The sequence below is a fragment of the Pelodiscus sinensis genome, chromosome 11 (genome assembly GCF_052426305.1).
Source record: "Pelodiscus sinensis isolate ZL-2025 chromosome 11, ASM5242630v1, whole genome shotgun sequence".
In the NCBI taxonomy this organism is placed as follows: Eukaryota; Metazoa; Chordata; order Testudines; family Trionychidae; genus Pelodiscus; species Pelodiscus sinensis.
The window spans coordinates 37,193,231-37,217,723 of record NC_143062.1 but is presented as its reverse complement, the minus strand read 5'-3'; the positions used below and the strand labels follow the sequence as shown (position 1 = coordinate 37,217,723).

At 43.0% G+C, this 24,493-nt stretch overlaps 1 protein-coding gene across 11 annotated transcripts in view; it reads left to right on the top strand.

Annotated features, from left to right (window-relative positions):
* The window catches only part of LOC102454172 (contactin-4), a 749,532-nt gene that overhangs the window by 696,980 nt on the left and 28,059 nt on the right, over positions 1–24,493 (top strand). For 9 of the 11 annotated variants that reach the window (XM_075938683.2, XM_075938684.2, XM_075938679.2 and 6 more), the window contains one exon: positions 24,156–24,331. In XM_075938683.2, coding sequence (XP_075794798.2) covers positions 24,156–24,331 — 176 coding nt within the window. The remainder of the gene's footprint in view (positions 1–24,155; positions 24,332–24,493) is intronic. The other 2 variants (XM_075938682.2, XM_075938681.2) reach the window with 1 other exon arrangement.

Below are 24,493 nucleotides of genomic sequence, written 5' to 3'. Positions count from 1 at the left end.
TGCCATAGAAGTTTGTTTATAGCCATCAGCCTGGCTTTTAGTATTCTGTGCTGTTATTTAGCTCTAATTTACCCCTAAATATCTACTAAGAACCTAGTAAGCAGTGGAAGTGTTGGTAATGCTGCTAAACAATATTGACCTCCTATCTTTGGCAAATTCTCTGATTCAGCGTGGCATTCTCTGGTCCTGAAGATGCTGGACTAGAGAGGCTTAACCTGTAGATGAGAGAATCTTCAACTCCAGGAAGTCAGGCAGTAACATCCTGGGGAGAAAGCCACAAATGTGTTTGACAGATTAAGGCATCCAAGGAATGCGTCTGCTGTTCTGAAATATTTTTGGAAAAAGCAAATGCACTTTTTCGCCATCCCTATAAATCTCATTCTACAAGAAAGGAGGGATGTGTCAAAAGAGCACTTTTTTCCAAAATTTGGCATCGGGTAGATGCACCAAATTTCAGAAAAGCCTCTTTCAAAAGTAAATCTAGTGTGGTTCCCTGTCCTGTATAGTGGCACTTACACCACTTACGGTGAGAGATAAGAATGAGTGAGTTCTATAGCCAGGTAAGTCTCCCAGACACAGCCTGCCTCTGGCACCACAGTCCCTTCCTCTCCCAACTCTCTGCTCCCCCTCCAGCCCTCATACCCCACATACCCCAATCCTCTGACCTCCTCCTTCACCCATACCTCCTCCCAGGCACCTGCACCCCAACCCTTTGCCTCAGGTCACAACCCTTCCTGCCCTAGGTCATAACCCAAACCCCTACACCCACTCCAGCACCCCAGGCCCTTGCCCCATATCACAATCTCCTCCTGCATAAGATCACAACCCAAACACATGCACCCCCTCCTGCACTCAATCCCCTGCCCCAGGTCACAACATTTCCTTCACCTAAACTCCCTCCCAGAACCCAAACCCCCTCCTGTACTTCAGACCTTTACCCCCAAGCTTTCTTCTTCACCCAACCTCCATGCCAGACCCCACACCCCCTCCATTAATATCATGAAAGAGTGCAGCCCTTGACCACTTTCCAAATTTTTGAAGTGGCCTCCATCAAAAATTATTGCCCACCCCGATCTATCACAGTTACTGATCTAATAAAAAGCATTATGTGAGAGCTAGGTATTATTATTTTTATTTTGTTTCCTAGTAAACATATAAAGAGAGATGTGGAGTAGTGATTCACTTATTGGAGTCCTAAATTAATATCCTGATTTAGGTTACAATAGAAAGTGATCTTAGTGATTTAAGGTTTGACACAAGTTGTCCAGGTAACCAGAATGTCTGGTATATTTCCAGATGATTGAGCTTCTGTGCTCAAGAGAGCCATGAATGAAAATGACAAGGAGCGGTGTTGCAGAAAATGATTAAAGGACATCAGTAGAGTCATGGAGGATGGCTACTATAGTAGCTACCAAAACAGGGCCAAATTCATCCATGATTTAACTGCACTGAAGTCAGAATGAATGTCCCATTATGTCTTGGAGCAAGTACCATCATTTATATGTGCGTGCACAGTGCCTAGTTCAGCTGAGCTCAAATCCCAATTTATTATTTATGCCCAACTCAAATAGTTTCAGCCAAACTTCGTGCTTTTAATTTCTCACTTTCATGAATGCTAAACCCATTCTTAAATTTAACCCTTTTAAAAAAATCTTGAAAATAAATTTGAAATATGAAAATAATGTGACATGTTGGTACACAATGTGTTTGTCTCACTCTGTATACCTTTACAAGTTAGCTCTTGAGTCACATTATGAAGTGATCTACATAAGGAAACCTGTGATCATTTTGGAGTCAAAATCTGTGAAAGTGTGAAAGGCAAGTCATGGTAGGGATGATTTTAAATAGTGCTTCATATTGCACTGTTAGTCAGGAGTGAGAACTGGAGATTTTCAGCAACCCAGGAAGAAGGGATGAACTTGAGAATTTTACATGTGATTCTGCATTGATTCTTCTGCTTTTTTTCACATCAGTGCCAGTAGGTTATCAGTAACAGAATAAAAGCTCAGCTATCAAAATAAAAGTTGGCTGTCCCAAGATCTGTTGATGGAACAAGGAAACATTAATCAGTACCTTGCAGGATTGCCAACTAAATTGAGAGGAGGTTATCACCTTCACCAGAAAACAAATTACTGTACAAGGAAGTTTTTTAAGGGAGGTTTGTTTTGAAGGGTTTCATTTGATCGGGCTTCTTTCAATTCTTGGTGTTTGTTCCTGTTAGACCAACGTGTTTTGTCTTTTGTGTTGGGTGCAGTCATAGAGAAAAGGATCAATAGGATAGAAAATAAAGGTATATTTTAAACAAGAATTATTTATACATATGTGATAGTATTTCCCTCTGTTATGCAGTCATCTCTTAGGCCCTGTTCCCTACTTGGTCCATATACAGGCAGAACATAACTTTACATGGAAGACCTGACCCCATATTCCTTATCTTTTTGTGCAAATCAAAATTGTGGTGGTGTGGAACCAAAGTGAGATGTAACAGTCACAGGAACTAATGCTCCCACAGCTTCCTTTACTCCTTGCAACTGTGAGAAGTACAGACACTGGCTGGAGCTACCCTCAGCATTCAATTTATGGGTCTACACTAGACCCACTAAATCAAATGCCAGAAGATCAACCTCTGAAGTGTCAATCCACCGATAAGTATAGACATGACTCAAGTATAAGTTGCTATCTACTGCAGTCCAGATTGTTTCTTTATTGTACAGGAAATGCACAGCCCAGCTGATTTCTCTTTTTTGTGTGGTACTGAAAAGCTTAAGTGTCTTGGACTTGGCATTTGTGTTGTAGAATCATTTCTCTCGGGAGCTATTTGCGAACACTTCTACTCACTTTATTCTAAGTATAAAATAGTGACAGCAGATTTTATTTTAGAGGAATACTTTGGTTGAAGTCATCTCTGGGATTGACTCCACAGCCCAGTCTACAGAGAAACCACTGCAGTCACTGTAGACTGTTGCTATCCAATGCTAAAAATGGAGGTGGTACAGCCAACAATATTTTAGCCATGATTAACACAGCACAACCTCTGAGCAGGTAGAGAAAGTAATGAGTGAGAGAAAATGGGGAAAAAGAGAAGTAAAAGAACTAATAGGGAAAAAGCAAAAGAGAGAAGCATCTAGTTTTGTCCATTGTTACCTTGTGTCCTCTCTCCTTCTCTGTTTGTATGCTTTGTCTAAGGCCAGGTCTAAATTAGGAAATTAGGTCATTATAATTATGTTGCTTGGGGGTGTGAGTGACTCAGTTAAACCAACCTGATCCCTGATGTAAACAGTGTTAAGATGACAGAAGTCTGCCATGGACATAGTTATTACCAGACCCACTGACAGGAGGGATGAAGGGGGCAACTACCCTGGGGCCGAGCAATTCAAAAGGGCCTGGGGCTACCAGCTACCACTGCCAGTGGATGGATCCCTAGTGGTTTAACTCAACACAGGAGCCCAGAGTGACACTTTCTGGGTGGCATTGAAGGTCTGGTGGGGGGAGGCTAGCACCTTCCTCTACTCCTTCTATCTGAGGCACCGCCTGTTCTAAGAGTTCAGAGCCACCCCCATCCACCTTGCCCAGGGGCCCAGCAATTCTGTCATTCCCCTTGGCTATTGTCCCTTGGGGAAGTGGAGTCCCTGTAAAACAGGAGAAGCCCTTTTGTCAGCAGAGGTAGTGTCTTCACTGAAGTACTACAGGGGCACTGCAGCAGCGTTTTACATATGGACCTGCCCTAATACTTAGACTTTGAGCTCAGTGAGGCAGGGACATCTATTTATTGTGCTTTTACAGCACAGTGGGACTCCATCTATGACTGAGGCCATCTGTGGCTATCACACTACATATCATAAACCATAATAAATTTGCCAGCTTCTGATAAGATTATTGATATATATATATATATATATATATATATATATATATATATATATATAGTAATTGATTACAGCAACTTCAGCTTTCTGGGGAGTGAGTGCTACCTGTCACTCAAGGACAACTCCTCATAGCAGTTAAGGAAGTTGGAGCAAGATTGGTGTGTTTTCACACAGTTCTCAGACAAAAGGATAGTGGCTGAAAGTGCCATTGTCTGGTAAATGTCTTGGAAGGTTTAGAGTTTTGCCTATTCCTTGAGACTAATGACCAATTCATGGTATGTCATCCATGAGACGAAGGATTAGAAATGAACACTTGATTATGTTTATTGGAAATCCCTGTTTCCCATTGATGTCTAATGATGTTCTCTAGCTTTGGTGATTCCAGAGTTATTAGACTTTAAAAATAGTTTGTTTTGCTCTTATGGTTGCATATTTACTACATTCTGAGCTTTAGAATAACATCTTGGTCTGCATCCTGGCTATGGAGGTAACAGAACAGAGACAAATGTGGGGACGTGATGGGCATGGAGAGACATGCAAGAATACATACAGCTCCATGCAAATGCACATACTATATCAATACCTTATAGCTGATGTGTTTGAGTGCATACATATTATTGCTTAGGGCCCCTTGAAAATCTAAGCCTAATACGTTTCTATATTTATGATCGTTTTCATTCTAAATATGTTTTAAAACACCACAAATCAACAATCTCAAATGGTCAAAATTCTTTTGGATGCTGCACATTTGACACGTAGAACCCATTGCATGGCATCACGTTTGTAAAATAACAATGGCTTGTGGAGAGGGAGGGACTGATGATTGATCCTTGATTGACTTGTAATTTATCAAAGACCAGATATGATTGCTCCTGTATCTGATTAACCTTCTTCGTAAGATGGCCATCTTTTTTGTAACGACAGTAGATTATTCCATGCTTGCAAAGATGGATATCAGCTAGTATTAATCAATAACCCACAAAAAGTGACACCCCTAATTCAAAGGATTATCTATAAAGTCTGTCACAAGTGGTACAATCATTTGTCAAATATTCCAATTTCACATAAGGTGCCTTGGAATTAAAGGGCCTTTTATTTTAGTGTGAAGCAGGTAAAGCAAAAGGTGTGCTTTGTTTTTAAAATGAAATCAGGCACTAATGCTAACTGCTATATAAAAGCAAGCAAAAATTTCCAAGAGTGACAGATTTGATTGTCATTTCTAGACCCCATTACATATGATTCTTTTTGTCACATTTGTACGGCAAGAGTTTGATTTAATAAGATAACATTGCCCAGGATAAAATGGAGGTTAAAATGAATCATTATTCTCTGTTCTTATTTAAGAAATGCCCTTTGTGCTCTCTCTGGACCAGATATATTTTCCATTTGCTTTGTCTTCATGGTGCTATAATAGTGCATCCCTCCCCAGTATCCTTTGAAGCAATTCCATTCTTAATGTGTTTTCAGATTTAAATTAACCTTCATTTACTATTCAGCCACACAAAGAGCACATATTTCAGTATGCAGAAATGTTTGTTTGGTGATTGACTGCTTGGTCCCTTTCTGGGAGCTGGAAGGCATTTATTCCTGGGAGGGAGACTCTTACATCATGTTTAAATAGTTTTCAATCTGTGGGAAGCTTTTTTTTTTCAATGTCATTTACGAAATGTGTTAATAAGTTGAACCAAAACTGCCATTTGGATATGAATGAAGCTAAGACAGAAACTACCACTCTTAAAAGTGAACAGATGGGAAGCTTAGACCAAAAGGCAACAGAACAGTATTTTGCTCAAACTCTATTTTAAAAAGAAAAATTGCCCACATTAAAACAAAATGGATGCCTCGTATCAGAAAAATGCCTCAAGAGACTCACTGTAGCATATATCTAAAAAGTGTAGAAACCCTCCCTTTATAAAATGTGCTTCTAACGTAGCAAAAGAATAAACCGTATTTAGTTTCCAGGGTTGAAATCATGCAGTTTCCTGCTCAGAAAAGCATTAAGCATGTGCTTAATTGTTGAATTGGGGATGAATTGCTGAATCAGGACCTTTGTTCCTTTAGGAACAATTGCTTTTCTCTCCTGCTATGCCTCACTCCCAATTATATATATAGCCATAAATCACTGCCAACCTTTATTACAGAATAGTACGGTAAAAGTGTATCGTCTAGAACAGTAGGGGTTAATGTTTCTATTTTCAAAAGGGACTTAGGAGCCGAAGTTGCATTGGCTTGTCATGAGAAATTTTACTGTACATCTAAGCAGTATCATGCTACTGCAGCAGATAATCAATAATAACAGTAGAATGTTAAAAATTTTCTTATAAGAGACGTGTTCCTTATAAATCTGTTCCTTTGCTTGTGAATACATCTGCACAATGGTTTATTGCATAAAAGACATAGCAATGTATACTGGGTATTTGAAAACAGCAGCCCTGAGTCTTATTTATTATATGAAGACCATTCCGTGTTGCCTCCCTGTAAGATTGACAGCATATAAGTGAAAGCAATGCAGCTGGATGTTGTGATCCTGTAAAGCAGAAGATTTTGTTTAACTACTCACCTTTGTTCTGACCTTTCTTCATTCCTTACTAAAAATGAAGTTTGGCCATGCCCCATGAACTACTCAAACAATCCATTAGGATAGCTATGGAAATTAGCATAGCAAACTATCACATGTTAGTTTAGCTTTTCACCAGTTATTAATCTTCTCAGTTCAGGGTCACATTTTCCTGTCTTCAGCATTTTTCACGGTACCTGATGATGTGTAGCATGTTAAGAGACCCTAGAAGTTTGATAGTCACTAAGCTTCAGATGTTTTTGACTTTATGCTCCCTCATTATAAGTAGGTTCTTGTGCACATGTTGCATTAGGAAATAAAAAGGGGGGAAATGTTGCATCTTGTCTGAATATTTAGTGTGTTCTTATGGGTGATTTCCAGTCTTTGAACACATATCAAAAGCAGAGTGAGTCCAATTCTACTGATTTATATTATCTCCAGTCACTCCCTTGTCCACAAGGTCTTTCATAGACTGGAAGATTATAGAAGAGACCATTATGAACACTTGTCTGACCTCATATATAATAGGCCCTAAAATTTAATCCAATGAGAGCCCTGCATTATGTACAATAATTTAGAAAGTCTTCCAATCTTGATTTAAGGACTCCAAATAATGGAGCACATACCACATCTGTTCAAATGGCTAATTATTCTTGCTGTTGAGAATGTGCATTTTGTTATGCCTTTGAGAGATGCAGTCATATGCTAGGGGCCTAGATGATATTTATGGATTATTAGGGTGAAGGTCACAGGTGAGATAAATGGTAGCATACGTTTACATGTCCCCTCATTGTAAGTGGGTGAATTTGACTCAATCATTGCATTTTCATTGTCTTACAATCTTGGCCCCTTTAGCTAAATATATAGGTATCGGGTCAGTGCCACATGAATGCTGTGAGCTTTTAACACTTCAGGTTAATCTGTGTCTGCTATCTTAAGGCAGATATTGCCACTTTTAAGGCAAACTTTATTTTCTGTAAAAGTTTGGCAAATTTTATGAGGCCACAAAGGCTGCTGTTGAGAATATTTGTCCAAGCTTTTATTCTGCCTGCCCAAAATCAAAAGTGTAGCATTCTATCATCACTGTCTGCACAGGCAAACGTCTCAGAGGGGTAGCTATGTTAGTCTGTACCTTTAAAAATAAGTAGTCCAGTGGCACCTTAGAGACTAACAAATATATATATATAGTGTCATGAGCTTTTGTGGGCAAAACCCACTTCCTCGGATAAGATGAGCTTGAGTGTCTGCACAGGTGAAAGTATCATCCAGATGTGCTTGTTTAACACACACAAATTCATGTGTCCTTTTAGTCTTTTTTTGTTGTCACAATGTTGATTGTTATTAGTCTGCTTCTGGGGGCTTTTCAAGCCATTTCATGTGGTTCCCCATCTGCTTAATTTCACACCTTGTTTGCCAATATGCCCTTTTGTCATCAGCATTCTGTTTCTTGACCAAATTACATTGGCAAGTGCTTCTGATTCCATCACATTATAATCTACAGAAACAGAAAAGAGCTTATTTAGTTTCTACCCAGGCTAATTTATACCTGTGATGGGTTGGATCACAGAGGTTCCCTTGCAGCTGTCACCCCATGAGATGATCATACCACTGTGCCTGTTTGCTTGTCCTCTGGAGCACCCTACCATGCTGCCCTGCTGGGCCAGAATCTCTGGTCTTCCCCAGCAGAGGCACAGAGTTGGGTAACGGCCCCCCCCAGCCTGCAAAATAACACAGAAACTGATAACAGTTCAGCTCTGGGGACTTGACAGCACCCAGCAATACAACTCTCAAAAGGAACCAAACCCACACATAAATCCTTCTTATTCTGTATAAAAGTTTTTACGCAGACAAAGCTTATACAGTTTGCTCTCTGTAGTAATGAAAGAGATATACACAGTTGTGGCTCCCCGTCCCCCCAGTAACAATTATTTATACTTTGTTTGGTAAGTGGTTTTATTAAGTACAAAAGGTATGGTTTAAGTGATGGCAAGTGAAAACAGACCAATCAAAGTAAGGGTATGTCTACACTACCACCCTAGTTCGAACTAGAGTGGTTAATGTAGGCAACCGAAGTTGCAAATGAAGCCCGGGATTTAAATATTCCGGGCTTCATTTGCATCTTGCCGGGCACCGCCATTTTTAAAGCCCCGGTAGTTCGGACTCCGTGCCCGCGGCTACACGCGGCACGGAGTAGGTAGTTCGGATTAGGCTCTCTAATCCGAACTACCGGTACACCTCGTTCCACGAAGAGTAACGGTAGTTCGGATTAGAGAGCCTAATCCGAACTACCTACTCTGTGCCGCGTGTTGCCGCGGACACGGAGTCCAAACTACCGGGGCTTTAAAAATGGCGGTGGCCGGCAAGATGCAAATGAAGCCCGGGATATTTAAATCCCGGGCTTCATTTGCATCTTCGGTTGCCTAAATTAACCACTCTAGTTCGAACTAGGGTGGTAGTGTAGACATACCCTAATTTACTAAGTCAGAATGAAAAAACTACACCAATTGTTACAGATCATAATTCTCACTGTAATCCTTATTTCAGTCAAAGTCCTTCAAGAGAGAATTGATCTGTTCTTTGATCTGGGTGTAACAGCTTCTTGTCCTCAGAGTTCTTTGTTTTCAGGTTTCTTCATATGTATCCTCTTAAGGTGGGGAGTCCATTTCAAAAGCCAGCTGAAGACGATCATTCATTGCTTCCTTCCCATTCCTTAAGTAGAATTTCTTCAGGGCCCTTTGGAAAATACCATATTCAAGATGTATTCCAGCACTAGGTAGCATGGTCACATGTCCTGGCAAACTCCAAAATACCCCTATCCCAGAAAATTAAAGTCAGCCTAACGTGGCAAGGGAAAAGGCCACTGCTTTACATAATTCAATAATGTAGTCACAAACTAAGACTGAGTATAAACATCATTCATAAAATAGATCATCGCTGATTCCTACTATTTTCATTTTCTGTGTCTCTTTTTCTGCTTTATTCTATGGTACAGGTGGATATTTTATGTTCCCAGAGATATTATAGCTTTGTAATTCTCTTATTCTTCTGCTTACCTTTTTCCCTAGTCCTAGAACAACGTTGAAAGTATGTATTGAAATCAGCCCCCTCGTTCCACAATAGATGTCCTGTTAAACTTGTATTCCCTATCAGTCCCCAAGTGTGGCTTACTACTACTACCATATCATTGAAATATGCCTGGAAAATGGTGAGATCATCTATAAGCTTACTGGTCTTTTGTTACACCTTATAGCGACATAGTTTTTAACACCTGATGTTGAAGCCAAAAAAGTCAGCAAATAAAATTTCAGCAATGATACCAGAATGACCTAAATTTGGAGGTGAGAACATCTGCTCACTCAGGTGAAATTCATGTGCTAGGAAAACTTTAAAAGTCTGCAGCTTACAGAAAGGAAGCTAAGATTTCGTTTTACTTGAAATCAACATCATGCTGTACAATGTAGGGCAAAATCTCCTTTCATAATAAATGTCCAATGAATGTCAGACACATCCAAGACCAAAATGAAAAGGCAACAGACATCTAATCACCGGCCCTTGTCAACTGAAACTAACTAATGGAAATCTTTGAACAGCTACTTACTGCAGAAACAAATAAGTCAAACAAACATATTTCAAAAATCATCCCCCAAATTCTAGGGTTATTATTTATCTTTAAAAGGTTAAATTTAAATCTAAATCCTTGCAAAGTAAAGCTGTAAGAGTGCCCAAGCAAAAATTAAATAGTAGACATATGGCCCAGAACTTTGAAAGTTAACGCTGATGTTTGCATCAGAAAATCGGGTAGCTAAGTGGGTAGGCACTAATATTTGCACTTGAAAATGATTCCAGTCCACAACTGCAGACACAATTGTTTGCATCTACAAAAATACATGAGGAATGGAGGCTATAGTAAAAATATGGCCCTATGTCTGCTTTTCCTATGGGGACATTTCTATTAGGATGACCAACTTTCTAATCACATAAAACTGAACACCACTGCCCAGCCCCATTCTTTCCAGCCCCTCTCCCTCCATCACTCGCTCTTCCCCACACTCACACACTTTCACTGGCATGAGGCGGAAGGTTGGGGTGGAAGGGTGAAGGCTCTGGCTGGTGGTATGGGCTCCAGGTGGGACCAGAAATTAGGGGTTCAGGATGTGGGAGAGGTATTCAGGCTGAGGCAGGTGTTGGGGCATCGGAAAGAGGTGAAGGCTCCAGATGGGGGTGCAGACTCTGGGGTGGGACCAGTGATGAGGGGTTTGGAGTACGGGGGTGGAGGCTCAGGCAAGGACAGGGGGCTTGAGTATGAGAAGGTTGGGGATGCAGGGTGCGGGCTTCAGGAGGCAGTTTGGGATACAGGCGAGAACTCCAGGCTAGAGCAGGTAGAGGAGGTTCAGGAGGGAGTATGGGGTCCCAGTGGTACTTACTGGGTCTCCCAGGAACTGGTCACCTGGTCCCTGTGGCCTCGAGGCATATGGGCAGCCAGGGAGGTTCCATGTACTGCCCTTCTGCTCATAAACACCACCCCTGCAGCTCCTATTGGTCACAGTTCTGAGCCAATGAGAGCTGCGAGCCAGAACTCAGGTCAGGGTCAATGAGCAGAGTCTTTTTGTGCCTAGGGACCACAAGGATCTGATGACTGCTTCTGTAAACCATGCAGAGTTAGGGAGCCTGCTTTAGCTCTTGGTCCTCATTGTGCCTCCAACTGGACTTTTAACAGCCAGATTGGTGGTGCTGTCTGGAGCCTACAGGGTCCTTTTTTGATCTGATATTCCAGTTAAAAAAATGAACACCTTGCAACTGTAATCTCTGTGCACTTCAGGATCAGTCGAGGCCTATGAAATCAGCTACAACAATGACTCAATATAATTTATTGAACTAGCTTTTCAGTATTGTTAATCAAAGTAAATTCCTCCAGTATCAACCGTGATTACACAATCAAATGTGATAACTTTATACATTTGAGTGAAATGCAGTAAAACTGGGATCTGTTATTCTTCCCATTTGCATGGGTTTTATTTTTCCTATCATTCTCTTAAATACATGAGTCCATAGACTGTCTGGCCTCAAATGTGCAGCTACTGCATAAATTTCCTGCCTCTCACAGAGGATGCTAAAACCTTCAGGGAACCTTCTGCATAACCCTGTTGTGTTTTATCTGATCGCTGTACATCAACAGCTGCACATTCTGTCCATTTTCAATACTGTTGGACTTGACCCTTTGTGCTTGGCGTTGCTTTCCCTTGTCTTAGCTCCTTGTTTGAAGCATCTGGTAATTGAACAGAAGCTTTTGTACTTGAGCATTCATGCTTGAATCTGAAATTACTTTGTCCTCCACATTGGCTTTCATTAAACATCTAATGGATACCCTGATGAAAATACATGGTATGGGAAGTCAGTACCTTGTGTACTGAAATGGCATTGGCCTATATGGCACCCTCCTTTCCAACTCAGAATAATATCCTCTTCGTTGCATTCCCTAGCAGCCATTTGGCCATTCTGTGCCAGAGCTGCTCTTGTTCTCTCAGGCATTGCCTCTAAGTCTGTTACTAATATGTGGGTATTAAATGGTCCTGATGAGCTTGAAGAAAACTTATATGAGTTACGTGAGCAAAGACTCACTGTGGGTATGTCTACACTACAGTGTTATTTCGAAATATCTTATTTCGAAATAGTTATTTCAAAATAGCTTATTTCGAAATAACACGTCTACACACAAAATGCATTTCAAAATAGCATTTTGCTATTTCGAAATAGCACATCCACACTGAGTGGACTCTGAATTGCATTTAAGTCTGGCCAGAACCAGTTCCAGCAGGGCACCAGATCAGGACTTACTGTGTGAGGCTGCAGTATGAGGATATCTGAGATCTGTGGTTAAAGGGACCCCCACCCCCACCCTCCGGCCAGCCAGTTCTCAGGTTTCCCTGCTTGCTTGTCTACCTCGATGAGGGACAGCAAAGCATTTTGTCTCTGCATGCTTTGCTTGCCCTCACTTGGAACATCATGGCACTCTGCAGCATGGAACCAGACCTGCCCCTGGGCACTCCGGTGCTTCTCTTGGACACATTGCTACGAGCCTGGCTGTACTTGCTGCAGGCTGCCATCTGAGAGGTCCATCGGGGGGCTGTCAGTATCCCGGAGGCCCTGTGAGAGAGCTTCCACCCTGAGGAGCACTAAGAGCCTCTCTGGTCTGCCCCACTGGGGGATTGTGCCTCATTCCTCCCTCACATCCTTCCACTTACCCCTCCCTTTCCCCCTTTCCTGATGTCAAATAAAATATATGTATTTTCATGAACACAAACTCTATTTAACAAAACTGGGGTGGGGGAACAAAACTCTGGTGAAACTGGGGAAAGGAGGCGGGAAAGGGGAAAAGATAGGGTGGGAAAGGGGAGGGGGAAACCTGGGAGGAGGGAGCTGGAATGGGGAAGCAAGGGAAAGAAGAGGGAGGGGAAGCTCAGGGCTCAGGGTTTGGGGTCTCACCAGACCAACTTGATTTTCATGAAATCCTGCTCCTGGATTCGCATATGGCCTTTGGTTGCCAGGCTGGCAGCTATCCTGCCATAGAGGGCTGCAGAGATCATGGATGTTGGGGGCATCCCCCCCAGATCTGAATAGGTCCATGATCTCCACCCTGGACCAAGAAGGTGCCTGCCTTCTCTGGGCCCTGGCAGGTTCCTGGGAGCTGGCAGACTGCTTCTGGGGAGTGGTGGAGGGCTGGCTGCCAGTGGCTTGCTGGCTCATGTTTTGGGGCCACTGGATCAGGGGCAGTGACTGGGCTGGCAGGCTTGGAGCTGGCACAGGCACTGTGGCCAGAGTCTACCCCTTTAAGGGCTCCGTGGAGGGGGGAGGGAGAGGAGTGTTCTTGGTTGAGGCTGGAGTGGCCACAAAGGCACCCTGGGAAGGCTGGAGGCCCTCTATTTCGAAATAAGAGTCTACACAGCACTTATTTCAAAATAGCTATTTCAAATTTGGCGTTATTCCTCGTAGAATGAGGTTTACCAAATTCGAAATAAGTGCTCCGCTATTTTGAATTTATTTCAAAATAGCAGTTTGGCTGTGTAGATGCTAGTAAAGTTATTTCAAAATAACGGCTGTTATTTCAAAATAACTTTGTTGTGTAGACATACCCTGTGTTCCAGGTAAAGAGCCAGGACAGGTTTATTCTTCCTCCATGAGCTAGTTCCCATGTGTGTAAAACATAGGAGGTAACTGTCCCACTCCATTCGGCACTGGGGATACTATGTCCAGTCCACTCTAAGGGTATGTCTACACTACAGTTAATTCGAACTAAGCTAATTCGAACTAACGCATCCAGACTAAAAATCTAGTTCGAATTAGCGTTTTGCTAATTCGAACTAGCATATCCACATTAAGTGAACCGGGGTTAAGGATGGCCGGAAGCAGTGCCTGCAGGGCATCAGATGAGGACTTAGAGCATGGAGCTGCTGCCTCAGGCTAGCCGAGGGCTGTGCTTAAAGGGTCCCGACCCCCACCCCGGACAAACAGTTCTCAGGGGTTCCCCGCTTGCAAAGCAGTCCTGGCTTGGAGTGCCCTGAGTGCCCACATTGGGCACACCACAGCACTCAGCCATCAGACTGGCTGCACTTGCCGCAATGTGCCATCTGGGGAGAGGGGGCAATTGGGGGGCTGCAGGAGAGCTTCCACCCCCAGAAGCCTGCAGAGCCAGCCCAGTCCTCCCCATCGGGGGCTCGTACCCCATTCCTCCCTCATCTCCTTCCACTTACCCTTCCCTAGCACCCCTTCCTGATGTACAAAATAAAGAAAATGTGTGGTCAAAAATAGAATCTCTCTTTATTAAACTAAACTCGGGGAGACTGGGAAAAGGAGGTGGGAGAGGGGAAGAGAGAGGGTGGGAGAGGGGAGGGCAACTAAAATGATCAGAGGTTTGGAACAGGTCCCATATGAAGAGAGGCTAAAGAGACTGGGACTTTTCAGTTTAGAAAAGAGGAGACTGAGGGGGGATAGGATAGAGGTCTATAAAAGCATGAGTGGGGTGGAGAGGGTGCATCAAGAAAAGTTCTTCATTAGTTCCCATAATAGAAGGACTAGAGGACACCAAAGGAAAGGAATGGGTAGCAGGCTTCAAACTAGTAACAGAAAGTTGTTCTTCACAAAGCAAAGAGTCAACCTGTGGAACTCCTTGCTGCAGGAGGCTGTGAAGGCTAGAACTAGAACAGAGTTTAAAGAGAAGTGAGATAAAGTGATGGAGGTTGGGTCCATGGAGTGGTATTAGCCAGGGGGTAGGAGTGGTGTCCCTGCCCAAAGTTTGTGGAAGGCTGGAGAGGGATGGCACGAGACAAATGGCTTGGTCACTGTCTTCGGTCCATCCCCTCCAGGGTCCCTAGGGTTAGCCGCTGTCGGCAGACATGCTACTGGGCTAGATGGACCTTTGGTCTGACCCAGTACGGCCATTGTAAGCTCAGGGCTCAGGGTCGGGGGTCTCAGTGGACCACCTTGATTTTCATGCACACCTGTTCCTGGGTGGCCAGGCTGGCAGCTCTCCTGCCCTAGATGGCCGCTTTCCTGTGCCTAGTGCGGAGATCGTGGACAAGGTCCACGATGTCTGCACTGGACCAGGCAGGTGCCCGCCTCTTGCAGTCCTGGGCAAGCTCCCGGGAGCCGCCAGCCTGGTCCCGGGAAGAGGGGGAAGGCTGGGGGGCATCGGGTGGCTGGTTCGAGCCGTGCCAGGTGCAGGGTCTGCTGGCTGGGTGCTGGCAGGCTTGCACCTGGCACGGGCATCGTAGCCAGCCCGTGCCCCTTTAAGGGGGCCGGGGCAGGGAGGGGGGCAATAGAGTTTCCCTGGTGTTGGCCAGAGTGGCCACCAGGGAAAGCTGGGGAGGGCTAGCCTCCCACTAGTTCGAATTAAGTGGCTACACACCCCTTAATTCGAACTAGTAAGTTCGAAGTAGGCTTAGTCCTCGTACAATGAAGTTTACCTAGTTCGAACTAAGCGCTCCGCTAGTTCGAATTAAGTTCGAACTAGCGGAGCGCTAGTGTAGCGCCTATCAAAGTTAATTCGAACTAACATCCGTTAGTTCGAATTAACTTTATAGTGTAGACATACCCTAAGAAACATGTATAAAGTGGAGTGTTCAGAGGAAAAGCACGAACTGTCTGACTGTGAGGGTACTTAAGCACAGCAGCAGACTTTCAAGGGAAGCTCTGGAATCCCCTTCACTGCAGGTTATAAAGCAGGGGTGGAAAACCTAAGACCTGGGAGCCAGATGCGATCCCCAGTTTGCCTGGATCCAGTCCCTGAGGCTCAGAGCTCCCCTCCCCCCAACATTGGGGAGCCCATGCAGGTGCTATAGCCCATCTGCTGCCCCACTGCAGGGCTGGAGGACATAACATGTACTAGCCTGGGGTCCCCTTAGGGCCTGATGGTGAGGAGAATGTGGAGCGTGTCTTTCTGCTTCTCAGTCGAGGGCCATGTCAGTGAGGTTTGGGGTTTTTTTAATTCTGACTTGTGTGGGGCTCCCAACTGATTTTTCTGTGGGTCAGTGGCTTTCGACCAAAAAAGGGTTTCCTGCCCCTGATGTAAAGAATAGCTTAGATTAACACCTGTCAGGGATGGTCTAGATATACATTGTCCTACCTCAGTGCAGCGCACTGGACTTGATGTCCCGTCCAGGTGCTTTCTGGCATTCTATAATAGTCTAGTCTCCCAAAGGCAATAGTACTTTGATCTCTGTTTAGGTGTTGGGTTTAGTGTGGTAGTGGTGCGTGATGTTGAGGGCCTATGATATCCAAAAGACAGGCTAGAAGATCTGGTGGCCCTTTCTGGTCTTAAACTTTGACTCTATGAAGCTCTCTGGAGATCAGGGTCTTTGTCTACATGTATGCTTTTGCAGGGCTGAGCGAAATGCCATTCTTCCAGAGATGTTTAATAACAGTAGAGAGCAGAGTGACAAGGCTCCTCATGAGCCCAGTCTGAGCCATTCTTTACTTCAGTTCAGTGGGGTTTTATGATAGGAGCACATGGTCTAATGCAGCAGTTCTCAGACTGTGGGTCGGGACCCCAAACTGAGTCATGACCCCATATTAATGGGGTGCTAGTGCTGGCTTAGATATGCTGAGGCCCAGAGCTGAAGCCAAAACTCATGTCCCAACTTCTAGAGCTAAAGCCCAAGTCCAACAACCCAGGGTAGTGGGGCTCAGGCTACAAAGCCCCTGCTTGGGGCTGTTGTCATTGATCTTCAGCTTTGGAGTTCCTCCCAGGGCAGTGGGGATTGGGGCTTTTATAGTGGAGCTCGGGTGGGCTCAGGCTTCACTCCCCCGTCTGGGGTCATGTAGTAATTTTGTTGTCAGAAGGGGTCAGAGTACCATGAATTTGGAGAACCCCTGATTTAGTGGTTAAAATATAGGAAGAGTGGTCACTGCTCCTAGGTTGTTATTCCATTGAGTCTTGGTCATGTGACCTTGAGAGAATTGTTTTGGCAAAAAATGTAAATGTAGGGATTTGAAGCTAAGTAGCTAAATCTGTATATACATATCTAAATGAGCTGTCTGATACTCAAAGGGGCTATCTCTGTGGTGCCCGTTGTTGCGATGATTTTTATTTATAATATAGTCATGCATAGAGGCTCCAATCAAGATTGTACAATGTGGGTCATATACAGAGGAGAGAGAGAGAGAGTTCCTGCTCTGAAGAGTTTAAAATATAAATAGACAAGATTAAAGGTGGGAAAAGGGAAGTGCTTTTTTCCCCATTTTACAGATGCAGAACTGAGACACAGAGAGACTGATTTGTCCAAAGTTTTACAGAGAGTTTGTAACAAAGCCAGGAACTGAATCCCCTTCTCATGGGTCTGAGTCCAGTGTTTATGTCACCAAGTTTGCCTTTTTCAGCCCAGTACCCTAAATTCGTATTTTAATCCCTAAGGGTACATGTACACTTGCCCCCTACTTCGAAGTAGGGAGGCAAATGAAGGTGACCGAAGTTGCAAATCAAGCGTGGGATTTAAATATCTTGCACTTGATTAGCATAGTCGCGTCTGGTCACCGTGATGGAAATTGGCTAGCTGCAATGAGGAGTGCAGTTAATTCTAAGTACGGGGTTTTCCCTCGGAATACCGTGTCTACACGTGGCGAGTTAATTCAGGCTAGTCAATTTCCAACATGGCGACCGGACACGACTATGCTAATCAAGCGTGGGATATTTAAATCCCACGCTTGATTTGCAACTTCGGTCACCTTCATTTGCCTCCCTACTTCGAAGTAGGGGGCAAGCGTAGACGTACCCTAACTTTAGACACTCACATATGAAAATATTGGCCTCACATCTCTTTGTCACCAGTCACTTGACATGCTCAACTCCTTCTGAATCACAACTCCTTTTGTTAGTCTCAAGTCCTGAACAATGTTGCATTTTGGGATTTAAAATACTCTGTTCACCCATCACATTCAGGACAGAGGAGGCTTCATTCTTTGTTTGTTAAGCACTTTGACATTCTTGAATGGAAGACACCACGGTTATTAACATTATCATATTTCTATCCCTTTGCAGTCTGAGCACATAACCTTGCCAAATAAGAAGTGGACACACTTAAAATGCAACATTACATGCCAGTGCAATGCAATGGACTCGCAAACCAGCCTAGTTGTCGTTAGTAATGCCCCATTCATCTGAGAGCTTTTTGATCACTAGGGATAAACTGTTTATCCACTGTGGAGTCATACTCAGTTGTTGCTCAGTCGTTTCATGTAGAAGCTGACACAATCGCATGGAGCACTGACTTGACAAAAACGCATCTGCCTCTCCCTGTCTGCCTCTGATTTATTCATGTTGCTTATTTTGTGCCACAGCAGATTGTGTCCCACTGTGTCACGTCCTCTAGATCAACATGACACAATATAGCACGGCATGATCGACAACAAGCAAATACAGCAATGCGGAGCTGTTTATTCTAAAACAAACAATCCCCCTAATGGACACAGAATCAATAAAAAAAATCAGGGAGAGCTGGTTTCTTTTCAAATTGGATAATTTTTCCCCCTGCAGATAGTATCTGTGATACATACAACAAGGTGGTTTGTAACTATAGATGCATCGCAACTTCCTCAAATGAGACATAGAATCCAAATAGTGCAATTAGCCAGAGATGATTTTCTTCTGGTAGAATAAAAGTGACAAAAGCAACAGTTACAGCAGGGACATTGATGACAAATGCTACCCACCTCTTCTCACTTCAAGAGTTAACAGGAAAACTCTTGCTAAAAATTAAACTGAGCTAATCAGGAATGCACCCAATTCTGGTAATCTGCAATCAACAGTAAAACTAAGAGAAACAAGGAAGCTCAAAAGATAGGTCAGAATAGCTTGAATATTCTCTGAGCAGTCTTTGTGTGTATTATAGGCCAGATTCTTAGCTGGTGTCAATTGGCACAGCAGCATTGAAATCAATAGAATATTTGATTTATACTAAATGAGGATCTCATAAGCTTTCTAAACACACTGGAAACTCAGCCAGTGCCTCATCTGTCAGATATTGTTGGCATGCAAAGAAAAATGGTATGTAAAATAAGAAAATGAAGTTTCCTTTGCATGATAAGCACTAAAACTGTGGTCTTGAAAATTGCTGACCTGAGGGGAAGAAAAGAAAAAAGCTGAGTTCCTATTCTACTGAGCTTTCAGTGACACCTACAGACAAGAGTGCTAACTACTCATCAACACTGTTTGTAGCAGTGAAGCAGATCAAACTGTAAATCTCATCATTTACTGTCGGTCCTCTCAATACTTATCAAGAAAAACCTTTCTATTAATTATGGTTGAAATCCCTCCCATGTCAATGGAATTTGAATTCTTTCATTGTATGTCTGAGTTGCATTTGTCCCCTTTGTATATTAATCTACAATATATGCTCACATATATGCACACAAAACACACTATTTCTTTCAATTGCTCTTTTTTTTAATCTGTCATTAGTTCCTTTTCAAAACTGAAGAGTGGATTTTTTTTTACCCATTTGGTAAATTGAAGAAAATAAAACTTACCCTAGAGAAATTGAAAATTACTTTTTTTCAATTAAGTATTCAGTGGTATTTCTAATAGTATCTGTGCAGTAATAATAGCTGAAAATTCTCAGAACTCTCATTCAACACTTTTTATTGCTCTTATTTTTAAAGCCATATCAAAGTGCATAAAAGAGCTTTAATAAACAAATGTTCACTTGAATCACAAATAAAATCCCTTTCAGTTTAACAACTTTCTTTAAAAAAAATAGCTGCCTTTGGAAGCCTTCTTCTGTGTGAAAGTTGCTTAACAATAAAGATTGCTGAGGAAAATAATCTGTATTTTGGAGATCATCATGGTGGAAGAAGAAAAAAGCCTAGCTCTGCTGTAGTATATAGGTAAATTATTTCTTGTGTAGGAACTGAGGGTATGTCTACACTACCCTCCTAATTCGAACTAGGAGGGTAATGTAGGCATACCGCACTTGCAAATGAAGCCCGGGATTTGAATTTCCCGGGCTTCATTTGCATGAAGCCGGCCGGCGCCATTTTTAAATGCCGGCAGTTCGAACCCCGTGCCGCGCGGCTTCCTAATCCGAACTAGCTGTACTCCTCATTCCACGAACTAGCTACTCCTAATCCGAACTAGCTACTCCGTGCCGCATGTAGCCGCGCGGCACGGGGTTCGAACTGCCGGCATTTAAAAATGGCGCCGGCCGTCTTCATGCAAATGAAGCCCGGGAAATTCAAATCCCGGCTTCATTTGCAAGTGCGGTATGCCTACATTACCCTCCTAGTTCGAATTAGGAGGGTAGTGTAGACATACCTTAAGAGCAATAGAGAATGAATAAATAGTTATTTCATAGGAAATTTTGACTAGCTCATAAACATCTTTGTTTTAACCAACTTTGAAATTGGGAGGTGAACCAGAACAAGTTTGCTGTCACTGAAACACTTTCTTTGATTAAATAGGTGCTTCAAGCTACAGATTTTAACAATGTAAATTAAATAACTTTGATTGCTATTTATCTTCATTGTCAAGGTCTGTCCACTTGACTGTCCTTAGCTGGTCTATGCTAACACTTAACATTTGCTGCTGCACCTAGGGCTATTAAATAAAACATTTTTTAAACTTTTCAAGTCCTTGCAAACACATCGATAAGCATTCTCCCCTCAGTGATTTGTAAATTGCATCACAGAGGGATCACATCCATGCTAAATATGATGATATTCTACATCTCAGGTGTCATTTGTCATCAGTCTGTACCAGCCATTCAATGAAAAACAGTATGTTAAAATATAACATTACTGTGCTTCTCTACATTAAGGGCATGTCTACACTGTGGACATTGACCCTCTGGATGTCAATCTTCTACCGTTTGATTTAGTGGGTCTGTGGGTCTAGTGTAGATCCCCAAATCAAACACTGAGGGCAGCCGCATATCGGTGTCCTGTATTCCCCATTCTTTGAGGAGTAAAGGAAGCCGATTGAAGCATGTACTCCCATCAGCCTCCCCCAGTGTAGATGCTGCAGTGGCTCAGGTTAAGATAAGCTGAGTCAAGCTGCACATTTTGCATAGCTGGATGGCATACCATAAGCTGACCTGCCTGGTCTAGTGTAGACCAGGCCTAAGGGAAAGGAATTAGGAAACTGAGGCATGGGCTCCAGAAGCTCCTATTGGTTGCAACTGGGATTATGCTTAGCATCTCTGAGTATGCTCGTGTGTGTGTGTGTGTCTGTGTCTGTGTCTGTGTCTGTGTCTGTGTGTTTCATCAGTCAAAAAGTATTACTCCATGCACTTCCTTTTGGTGATAGTCTCTTGCATTTTTGTAGGATGTCACAGGAATCACAGACTAGATTCTGCAAAAACTAGACACTAATATTTATTTATCCTTCAAGATAAATTATAGGACATTAGTAGTAGCTGAAAGTGATGAGGACAAAAGTTGGAGGGAAAAAAAAGAATTTTCATTTTTTATCAATTCCAAAGAGTTAAAAAATCATTTCTGATTATCTAAAAAAAAATGTTTTCACAAAATAGTTGATTTTGATTTTATCATTTTAAATATTTTTAAATAAAATTACTGTAAATTTTTTAATTAAAAGAGGTCTCTCATTTTTATCTTGAAAATGTCAAAAACTGGCCATTTTGACATTTTTGTAAAATTGTATTGACTCTTTTCCTAAATAAAAAGTGCAACAAAATCTACATGAATTCAAGAAATATGCTGATGTCCCTAAATCTGCATTTTAAAACTAAATGAAAAGGTTGGTACCAAAAAAAAATCGGATGTAATCCTGCTAGGGTTTTAGTGTAACATTAACTATGTGTTACGGCACAGAACCTATGATAGGTGGGGTTTGGCGGGGGGCGGGTATTATAATTATATTAAATTATTTGGGGGATGGGTGGATAGAAATTATGACTTTAGTTTTCCTTTGAAATGCAGTATCCTCAACTTCCATTAACTTTAAATCACAGGATCAGGCCCACAGAGAATTTTGCATCAGTATAGCAACATCAGTGTAACCCTAACTGATATAAAACCTAGAGTAACTTGCTAGACTGATGTAACATGTACTTTCAATCTAGTGTGACTTAATCCATTCCAGAGGGTTTGTGTGTTGGGAAGGGGGGACCAATATGCTTAATCTCTCAGGGTATGTCTACACTACCCTCCTAGTTCGAACTAGGAGGGTAATGTAGGCATACCGCACTTGCAAATGAAGCCCGGGATTTGAATTTCCCGGGCTTCATTTGCATAAGCGGGGAGCCGCCATTTTTAAAACCCCGCTGGTTCGAACCCCGTGCAGCGCGGCTACACGGGGCTCGAACTAGGTAGTTCGGACTAGGATTCCTATTCCGAACTATGTAGTTCGAGCCCCGTGTAGCCGCGCTGCACGGGGTTCGAACCAGCGGGGTTTTAAAAATGGCGGCTCCCCGCTTATGCAAATGAAGCCCGGGAAATTCAAATCCCGGGCTTCATTTGCAAGTGCGGTATGCCTACATTACCCCGCTAGTTCGAACTAGCGGGGTAGTGTAGACATACCCTCAGACTCTGAACCTCTAGTTAACACATACCCTTTATGATGGAACACAGCAGTCAGTACAGATGTTGTGGCACTGCTCATGGTAATACTATACCTGAGTTGTGAGGTACCATACTATATTTCCTTATGTGTTCTGCTTATTTTCCTGCTGCTTATTATGGAAATCCATATTACCCAAGTCTTCCATTTCTTGATGTGTTTTTTGTAGTTAGTAAAAGAACAACAGTCCAACTGCCTTCTAAAGTCCTTATAGTTTGAAAGTACGATCCAAACCCTAACAAAATCAGTGAGACTGTTCCTGTTGACTTCAGTGGGGTTTGAATCAGGCCCTAAATACCCAGATTTTAAACATTTACGTTTGGATTAGATACCTCATGTCAGAGATTCCTAAACAATAATTTTATCATCTTACTGTGGGAGGCCAACCTAGGTATTTCAACAATCTGCCTGGTCTTTATGAACCAATGTAGTGTACTCTGAACCCTTATCAGATTGGGCTCTTCAGGTGAGTTAGATGGCTGGACACCAATCTTCCTGTGTTTGTGAATCACTCTGGGGCCTGGACATGAGATGAACTCCCAGGAGCCTACAGGAAGGCAGCAGTTTGCATGCTCAGAGGCAGAAGCAAGGACAACCTGGGAACTTTTACTGCAAAGGCTTAGGTGTCAAGTAGGTTTACCAAATTTCTAATCACACAAAACCAAATACTTTAGCCCTGTTCCTTCCCCAGGACACTACATTTGCCCTCCCTCGGTGGCTCACTCTCCTGCATCCTCACTCACTTTCTCTGGGCTGAGGAAGAGGTTTGGGATGCAGGAAGGGTGAGAATCTGGGCTGAAGGTCCTAGCTCTAGAGTGGAGTCAGAGATGAAGGATTTGGGATGCAAGAGGGGGGCTCCAAGCTGGGTGATGTGACAAAGGGATTCAGACTGTGGGAGGGGGCTGCAAGTTGAGGTAGGGGATTGGGGTGGTGGAGGGGGTGAGGGCTCTAGGGTGGGGGCAGGTTTCATGGTGTGAGAGGGGGCCCTGGGCAGGGACAGGTAATTGGCAGGGGAAGGACTTAAGCTGGTAGTGAAGGTGCTGAGGTGGCATGCTTGGAGTGCAGGAGGGGGCTCTGAGTTTGGGGGGAGGGCTTAAAGCAGAGGTTTGGGGTTCAGGGCTGGGGTGCTACCTTGGGCAGCTTCCAATCAGAACCAGCCAATGGGAGTGTGAAGCCAGCGCTTGGCTGCTTTCAGCGTGCAGCATGATGTCAGGACAGGTGGAGACTAGCCTCCCTTAGTCCTGCAGCACCTTTCAGATTTGCTTCCCCTTCCTCCCACACACTTCCATACCTGGTCATTACTTTTTATTTTCATACTCCTCTCCCGACACTTCCAGTCTATGGTAGGACGCAGACATCCTGAAAGATTTGCCGGTTATATTTTCTACTGAGCTCAGTCCTCTGAGTGAAACAGAGGGGACTCGTGGGCCTGTTCCAACAAAATGACCAGCCTAGTTTTACAAACTTATAAGTTCAGTTGTTCCATTTAATATCCTTCTAACTGTAAAGTTCTTGCCATAACCTTCTAACATTGTAAAATGTTCACCCATCAGTAAAAGAGTTGCCACAAGCTTCCTTGTGTTTTAATCAGTTCTGGACCTCTATATATTCCTAAAGGAGACAGGATTCATTCTTTTCTTGTGTGTTCTCTCTTTATTATTTACAGATCCAACACGGGTTGTGGTGCCACCTTCCAGCATGGATGTCACTGTTGGAGAAAGTATTGTTCTGCCTTGCCAGGTATCTCATGATCACTCGCTAGATATTATGTTTACTTGGTCATTTAATGGACACCTGATAGACTTTGAGAAAGACGGGGATCACTTTGAAAGAGTTGGAGGGGTAAGTATTAATACTAACCACTCCCAAAAGCCATTCACGTTACACTGAGACATATTAATGACCACAAAGAGCATAGAAAAGGATTGTCTATACAGAACCAAACTTAAAGGGAAAGAGAAAGTAGTGATATATCCCTGATAATAGTTAGAATTTTCTTGTGTT